The sequence below is a fragment of the Coenobita brevimanus genome, chromosome 97 (assembly GCF_032717465.1).
Source record: "Coenobita brevimanus isolate Jiangsu-jjx chromosome 97, ASM3271746v2, whole genome shotgun sequence".
In the NCBI taxonomy this organism is placed as follows: domain Eukaryota; kingdom Metazoa; phylum Arthropoda; class Malacostraca; order Decapoda; family Coenobitidae; genus Coenobita; species Coenobita brevimanus.
In genome coordinates, this window is record NC_137050.1 from 14,403,357 (window position 1) to 14,412,455 (window position 9,099).

Genomic DNA, 9,099 nt, shown 5'->3' on the forward strand with positions numbered 1-9,099 from the left:
ATTGCAAAGACAATAACTATTACTTGTCCTTTCAAAACTAAATTAAAGAAGCATACATAAATAAATATGTTATGACAGAAAAAAAATCAGTGCATTTAATGTTCCTTTAATTGGTAGAAAATCATGTATAAAGGCAGTACAGACCTGTCAGGAGCTTGTGTTGGAGATGGATTTTCACCCCCAAAATTGCAATGACAATGCTTATTACTTGCCTTTTCAACACTGAAGTAAAGAAGCATGTACAGTGTATAAAAAAAAAAAATCAGTGCACCTTATTTACCTTTCATTAGAGGTAGTACAGACCCATTGGCAACTTGTTTTGGAGACGGAGGTGGTGGAGTTCACAATTTAACGTAACATTTTAAACAGTACCCAGTATTTATTTCACTGAACATTAAGAATTAAACTTAAATGTAATCATTATAATAGACTGCAGTGTAACACTTGCAGTAATAATAATACTGAACTTTAATCATGATCACTAAATGCTAAGTCACACACACATTTTTTTTTTCATTTAGTCAAATTACAGTTTTCATGAACACACACACACAGACACTATTCGGAGTATGTGCCAACACTACTTGAAATGCTGGCTATCTGAAGAGCTGTAGAAGCAGAATCACTGATGGAATCAGGAGGAGGAGTAGGCCGACGCCTTGGCATAGGCTTAAAGAAATAATGAATCTTCACCTGCTTCTGCTGCGAATATTGGCGACGAATAACCAAGCCTCGCAACTCCCTTACATGCGTTTAAAAACTTTGTGCTTCTGCATCATCAACATAATCCAGCCAAGATAAGACAACATCCATTGCTTCACGAACTTGGAATTTTGTATGGATTCTTGCGTCCAACATCACTGTTCTCTTCCTCGTCATCGTCATTATCATCATCTTTCTTCCCAGCCACGGACTCAGCAATTTCTTCTTCTGTTTGGTGATGATACGCAAGATCATCCGCATCCATTTCAAGCCACTGGATGACATCATCTTCATTAATATTCTTCTTACTGGCTTTTTGCATAACTTCAAGATAATCTGAGACTTCAAAGCCAGTGAAATCAGGCAAGCAGCAGACTGGCAGCCACATGTACGCCTGGCGCCACCTTTGTCCCCCTACCTCCGCATCTCAGCCTACTTACATACGTGGTCTCAGCCTGAGAACGGCTTACCGAAGATTCTGTCTTCTAAAAGTTCGACTTGTGAAGGATTTATTGTAATATATTTACTGTATCATATTACAGCTGAGAACTATGCAGGTAAAAACATTCTATAAGAATCTGAAAAGGCCTGTACAATTCCTCTACCTAGTAATATACTATATTACCTTGTCAGTTCGCTGGTTGTATGGTCCTACACCATCCCAGGTCACAATGAAAACCCCAGTGGGATTGAAATCTGCTGCAGTGCTGATGTGTTCTTGTAGAGTAGCCTTGACCCTTGCCACAGTGTAGGGATCAGAGGTCTCTCTGGAACATACCATGATTCAAGTTATCACACTGACCCAAACCTAGTTGCCTAATGTTTCAATGAAGCATAAGTACTGTATTCTGAAATGGGAAACAGAAAACACAACAGTGCCCAAGGAAATGGGCCATCAACTCATTATTTGAAGTCTTAAAGACTCAGCTCCAACCCACATGCATTAGCACTCCCAAATGCATTTTAATGATGCTTCTTTCACAACACTTATGGGATAAAACAGTTGTGTTGAATGCCAAGTTGAAAATGAGGTGCAATCCCTGTCAAAATGGCTGTGTTGACTGCTAAGTTGAAAATGAGGTGCAATCCCTCCCATATGCATCTTCATTCACACTTATTCCATTGTCACTTTTCTCCTGGGTGCATCAGGTGTATCAGGCTCCTCTTTTGGACCTTCCCTGTCTCCTAGACCTTCATCATCATCATCCTCCTCCTCATCATCATCATCATCCAAACCTCCTTTCCCACCCAAGGGCAAGGTGAGGCTTCATAATCATACATACACTATTTACACCACCCTAATCACATCCATGCTTTCTGTAATAATACTATCAAAGTACATACTCTGCACCCTTTGAACCACAAAGTACTTTCATCATCTTTCATGTAGCCCTATACAGACATTTCTCATCCTATCCACTGTAAAAAAAAAAAAAAAAAAAAAAAAAAAAAAAAAAACAGTACTATCACTCCTTTCAATAAAGATATTTCCTACTTATGCCCAATGTCCCACACCTAAACAGTACATTGACATGGGTACTTACAAGCCCCAGTAGATTCTGCAGCTTCTGATGTAGTAGTAATTTTGTTCACTGCCAAGATATTTATTGTTCCAACCACTTTTTTTTCACTATGTCTGATTTCTACTTCACTTTCACCTCCTGTCCCCCCCACCCCCCTTCACTCTCTTTAATCATTGCACCAGGGTATTTATGACTATTCACCAATTCTTCCTTCACCATCATATCAAACTGTGAATCACCTATGTAAGAACAACTACAGTATAGTTCTGTAATTTATTCTTATCTATAGATTTCACTTTAAGACAACTTCTATGCTCTAAAAAGATCCCATTCACAACTAACTTCTACATTCTGATTCATTCCTATGATTCTTAAACCTTGCAAACAATGAAATGTAAAAGGACATCACTGCGCTAAAGGAATCAACAAGCAGCACAGCAGTACCTATCCCCATTAGATTTGAAAATATTCAATTCTTCACCATTCCTCACCAAAGTTATTCTGGTTTCTTTCCCTCACTCTACACATCTACAGCTGAGGGGGAAAAGTACCATACAGTGAAACAGTCAACTCTGCAACTGTGCTCCTTAGTGTTTCATAGTGCATATGACCTTCAGTCTATCCTACATTTCCTTCTTTTCCAAAGATTTCTTTAACTTATCAGTCTCTTCTTTTAGGAATGACATTAGCTGATATGTCATTTCTCTGGAACCTTGGTCAATAGCTAGTACTTTGCAATGGAGGTTGTTGCTTCAAGTTTCACTTCTTTTCCCGAAGAGTTCTTGCTACAAAGCAATAAATTTTCTGAAAGAATGAAGAATTTTTTTTACTATACAAGAATATGCATGTTCAATTTATCAAGGTCCAGCAGCCTAGATCTACCATCTTCAAGTCTCCACAGTTTCTCTAAGAGCAATTTACAAGGCATGACTGAAAAGTTCTTATAACAGTCTCACCACTTTGTACTGAACTTCCAGCAATTCAAGCCCATTTTTTGTCATACATCAACCACCTTTATAATTACCATTCAAGCACTTCAGCACTGCTCAGATGACAACCATTTTTGGACCACGCTTCACTTTGCTCAAACCTAACAGTTCATGTGTTGATGCAGGGGCTTTGCAGTCCTATCTGGCCATTCAGCTATAAAACCACTGGGAACAATTAGGGGTCAAACACTCCTTCAGAAAAATTCCAATTGCCATGAAAATGAAACAGACCCATCTCAACCACCCTGCTACAATTCATCAAAATTCATTTTCCAGTTTTGGCTGCAGTACTCACACACAGACACATGCCCAGGATTATGGTACTGTTCATAGCTGAGCCTTGTGGCCCTCCTGGGCTGCTCTGTACTTGTCCATATGAGAGCAGTTTCTGAACTACACTTCACTTTGGAGCAGTCCAATACTTTTTCCTGTTTGGGCTACACTACACACAGACACATGCCCAGGGTTATAGTATTATATATACAAGCACCTCACAGCCTTACTGGGACACTCGCCATTTGTCTGAGGGAGATGAGTTTTTGAATCACGCTTGTAGTCTGATTCGGCCACAGAGCACTTGGCCAAATAAGCTATTTCTGAATAGCTACCACCATCACCACCACCACAGCTACCACCATCCAAACCATCATCATCATAACTATTACCAGCACCATCATCACAGCTATTGCCACCTCCACCATCAAACTCCTAATTACCATCACCACCACCACAACCACCACCACAGCTACAACCATTTTCTGCTAAATAAAATCGTGTGTTCATAGCATTGAATGAATTCAACCTGTAGACATGCAACCCCCTCCCCTTTCTCTCTCTCTCTGCAGATGCATAAAACTCACAGAAATGTTCTGTTCCATTCTCTTTGTAATATAACACCAATGGGGACAATTACTAGGGGCCAAAACACTCCTCCAGATTATTTTCAATTGACATGAAATTGAAACTGGCCCATCTGGGACCCAGTTCCAACCGTTTGCCACATTTCATGAAAATATTTTTTCCAGTTTCAGGAGGAACTATAGTATATCAGATGATATTATCTGACAATAATACACAAGTATCAGTACATCATAGCAAGGGTAAGAGCAATGTTATGCGACCAACTAACCACCAAGTTTTTGTAGCATTCAGAGTGATGTCCAAACATAAAATTATGCTTCAAGACTGACAAGACTGCAATGGAAACTCACAACATGATTTTAAAAGAGTGCATGGAAAATTACACTTTGGGCAAGACTAACTTTTTGATGGTTTGACTGATTCAAAAAAAGGAATGAGTCAGTGAACAAAGAAGCATGAAGCAACTGCTCATGAACATAAGAAAGTGAGGACAGCATCACTCAAGTCAAGGCTTTCCATGCCAACTAACATCTGACCATCTGTGAAATTGTAGAAGATGCTAGTGTTGCTAATACCTCACACTGCTCAACAATATGCTAATAGTCAAATTACCATAAATCAGCCTTCACTACCTTATGGTTCAAGGAAAATTTTCAGACAATTATTTCACCCTTCATTACTTTACATCTCAGAGAAATTTTTCAGATAATTTTTCTTGTTTAGTTGCCTATATTTTTACAAAAAGATAAATGTCTTGCCATAGCATTTGGCACACCTCAAGGCTTTTCTGGTATTAAAGTCATTAACTTCCCTTCACAAGCAATATTCAAAAGCATGGCAGTAATGACCTTGCCTTGCAAGTCGAAGTTTGAACTCTCAGAGATGGCTGGAGGCTTTTCAATTGGCAAGTCTACAGTATACCATCAGATGTGTTAGCCTGGTGGCTACCAAACTTTGGGCACTGTACACTTTGAAAAGGGGCTAACATGAGACAGGGTTTTACTTTTATCTTTAGACTATATTAAGCCTTCCTTTGTGCAGTGCTGAATCAAACCTTGAGACAGGTTTTGTCAACCTGAGTACCCTATAGTGTGAAACATTCTTTGTGAATAGGGGTGACTGAAATGCCTAAACTTGGCCACTCTACATTTTGGAAATGGGCTAATATGAGAAAAGGGTTTTAGCTTTACCTTTAGTACATTAAACCTTCCTCTTTGGTAAAATAAATCAGACTATAAGTCAAGCCTTTACAATCAGCAGGAAGTGATTATGAAGATAAGGTGGCATTATTTGGAAATACAGTACATTAATCCCTCGATCCGACGTGACAGTGCCAAAGGCATGTCTGGATAGTGGCTCCATCCAGATAGCAGATTCCTCCCATGCCCCCCTTTCGTACATACCCTAACTTTGAAAGCCATTGTAAATGGCCACTACAGTGCACTGTACAACATTTATTCCTGGTGTTTTACACTACACTATCTGACCAAGCAGACCAATAAACCTCAGCCAAGCAATAATTATGGTCAACCAGACCCACCAACCACAGGAAAGCAATTACCACAGCCCGAAAAAAAAAAAAAAGGCTGGGGAAAAACCTTCGTACAGCCATAATTTCCACCCGCATGCATGCATTTTGTCCAGACAAAATGGAAAAATGCATGAATAACGATTTTCAACAGCCAGATCACAGCATCTGGATAATGGATGGTCCAGGTAGTGGCTGTCTGGATAATTGAGGGATTACTGTACACCCAAATACAATAATGTAGAGTGAAATTCTTATGTTCGTAATTTAGTTTATGCAATTTTAATCAATTTTTCTTCTAAATACATCTGCTGCAAATGTACTTTTAAGTACTAAATAGATAAGAAGTGTGAGTGGGGATTGTTCAGCTTGTAGCTCTGTCTATTATCAAATCAACATCCAGACTAGATTAAATTAGGTTAGGTTGTTGTTGTTTTTTAGATTTACCTCCCTTGAGGAGGACCGGGCCAAGTAAGGGCCCACCAAAGCAGATCTAAATAATCAATGGGGCTTAAGAAGAGCTGCTGGTGGTGAAGTAGATTCGTCCACCTACAGCGTGGTCACAAGTGAAGAGTTAACGAGGTGGTGGGTAGGTGAAGACAACGTCGAGTACAGCTGAGGTTGGGGCTAAGGCAACGATTGCTGCAGCAGTGGCAAAGGGATAGACCCTCCTTACAAGTGGTGGGGCGCAGCGCAGCAGTGCAGGGGCAATCAAACAAGAAGTGGAGGAGTGGCCAGCTGCAGTTTCATGACAGTGAGGGCACAGTTCAGGGGCAATCCCTGCTATCTGAGAGTAGCAGGGGTAGCCGAGCCTACTCCACATCTCCTCATTACAGTATCTGGTTATATAGTTACCACCCATCATTGTTAATGGTGTCCCGGGACACAGGAAACAATTAGGAATGTCACTCAGAGTCACCTGAAGTTGAAAGACAGGTAGAGGGGAGACACAGAAAAAGAATGACAAAGGTGAGGAAGAAGTAGGCAGTACATCATGAGAAGGGATGTTGGGTACCCTCATCTATTACCATGCCATGATACTGAATGGATAAGACAACACGTTTTCTTGGTTATGCAGGTATAGGACCCACCTGTACCAGATAGCTCCAGCCTCTCTGACATCCACATCTGAATAGAAGGGAGCTATGATGGGGTAGGATAGGGGAAACTGCACATTGAAGAAGCTTGGGATCTCAGTCAAAAATGAGATGAACCCATTGCTGTTCACCTATGTAGGGAAAAAAAAAAAAAAAAATTAGTACCACTTGAAAGCAAGTCTGTATAATGTGACAATCCAAATAGCACTCATTACATGTGAGTAAAAGAGAAGCTTAAAAAACACTTTAATAGTCTATCATCCCAATGCCTAAATTGAAACTGTGGGTGTAAGTTTCTGCATCAGGTGGTGTTTACGATGAAGTAAAGAATTCCTGAAAAATCTACTAAACACCTTCTATGGAATAGATTTAAGTTGATCTAACTATCTATCTATACAGTTATATATAAATATATATAAATATATATATATATATACAGTAAGCCCCCGCGTTTGGCGATCCAATTAGTCTGGCGAAACTACCGCCAAATGCGAATTTCGCCAAACGCGAGTTCTTTTTGCTATATAAATTGCCTATAAAGTGCCTCAATCAGTCTTTGGTCATTGCCAAAGTCCCCCTTTTGACCCCTAAAACACCATCTTTCGAGCTGAAATAAAATCTTTTGCCTTCACATATTAATACACATGTAGAAAACAGGCCAATAAACAATAAATAAAGCTAATAAGACATGATATAAAGGTTGTAACTAACCGTAAATAGAGTGAAGATAGGCTTGCTTGGCTGGGGACGTCAGAGTGGCAGTGGGGGCAGCTTAGTTGCTACCACCACTTTCCTCATCACTCTCCCCCTCCTCCCCCATAACCCCCTTAGCAACCATTTGTCTCGCTTGATCATCCACTTCATCGAAGCCAGAAAAGTCAGCATCCAGCTTAAAGAGGGCAGCGAAGCTTGGCTGGGGAGGTTGGGCCGCCAGGGGACCGCCAAGTTTGAATTCAAATCGCCAAGCGCGTATTCGGTGGTCCGTGGCCACCCTACTGCCAAAAGTGAGTTTCGCCAAGTTGAAGTTCGCTGAACGCGGGGGCTTACTGTATATATATATATATATATATATATATATATATATACACAGTAAGTCCTTGTGTTTGGACGCATTTTACTTCGACGCCTCTTTTTTGCGCAAGAAAAAAAAAGTTTCCAAGTTGTTTCCTCACAATTCGATGCTCCCAGCTGGCAGCAACACTCAGCAGACGATGCGTACCGATGCTCAGTCTAGGCACTCTCCATTTTTCTATGCAACAGTTTTCCATGATCTTTATACTGCAGCTAGGTCCACCAGGGCAGTAGACACAAGAGTTTGTTATTGTTTATGATCGTAACGTACGATCTTCAGCCGTGTCATGAATACACGGCAGGTCCAGCTGGGCAGTACACACACGTGAGTTATTGTTTGTGATTGTAACGTATGATCTTCAGCCGTGTCGTGCTACTATTTCAAAGAATCGTTACATTTCTCGTAACATTTTATTTTTGTTTTGATGGACAAATACCTGAAATGGATGTAAAATAAAGCTTATTGGTGGTGGCGACCATCATCCACTCACTTGATGTAGTGCTGCCTACTTTTTCCTCAGCCTTTATCTTTCATTTTCTGTGTCTGCCCTCCTCTTTTCCTGTTTCTCCCATCTTTCCTGTCACTTCCTATTGCTTTTCTTTCCTTTACACATAGCTTTACATTGAGTGACAAGACAAATGGTTTCCTGTAATCCAAGAAACCATTTACAATGCTGGGTGGTAACCATATAACCAAACCATACGTGCTCCCTACGTGTCAACAAGTGGGTTGGTGGAGGGTTAGTGCCCCTCCCCGTAAAACAAACAACTCAAAGTCAAATGGCCACCCCTTATGGGATTATGGTGTCTAGCAATAGCTATATATATATATATATATATATATATAGTGATCCCTCCAATATCCGATGTAACAGAGCCAAAGGCATGTCTGGAAAGTGGGTTTGCCTGGATACTGGGAAAATGCCTCCTGGACAGGTACTTATGGACCCTAACCCAGCCTAACTCAGATAACCACCTACATAACTCCCTACTGGACATGCATAGCACCTATTTAAGACCCTATTCACACAACTTAGGGACAGAAACCATAAAATAAATGAAATGGAACCATAGAATGAGAAATTAGAAGTGAGTATGGAAAATATTTAGCAATGTACAGGGTACTTACAACATGTAAGTGGCCATTACGAAGATTAATCCGCCTCCTCTAAAGCTCTGGCAGTGATGAAAATGTTCTTGAAGCACATACAGTAATCCAATGTTGTGCTGCACTTAATCCTTTGCACTGTGAATTATAATTGTTTAACACTGAACATTCTGTTCTTACTTGCACCGCCACACCAGTGGCCAGTTTGCACCCTGCACTT

At 40.4% G+C, this 9,099-nt stretch overlaps 1 protein-coding gene across 1 annotated transcript in view; it reads right to left on the minus strand.

The window, feature by feature from the left end:
* The window catches only part of Ndg (Nidogen), a 527,328-nt gene that overhangs the window by 480,543 nt on the left and 37,686 nt on the right, over nucleotides 1-9,099 (minus strand). Inside the window, exons 2-3 of the mRNA XM_080283492.1 lie at nucleotides 6,695-6,831; nucleotides 1,328-1,469 (exon numbers count right to left, since the gene is read on the minus strand). Of these exons, the coding sequence (XP_080139618.1) occupies nucleotides 1,328-1,469; nucleotides 6,695-6,831 (279 nt within the window). The remainder of the gene's footprint in view (nucleotides 1-1,327; nucleotides 1,470-6,694; nucleotides 6,832-9,099) is intronic.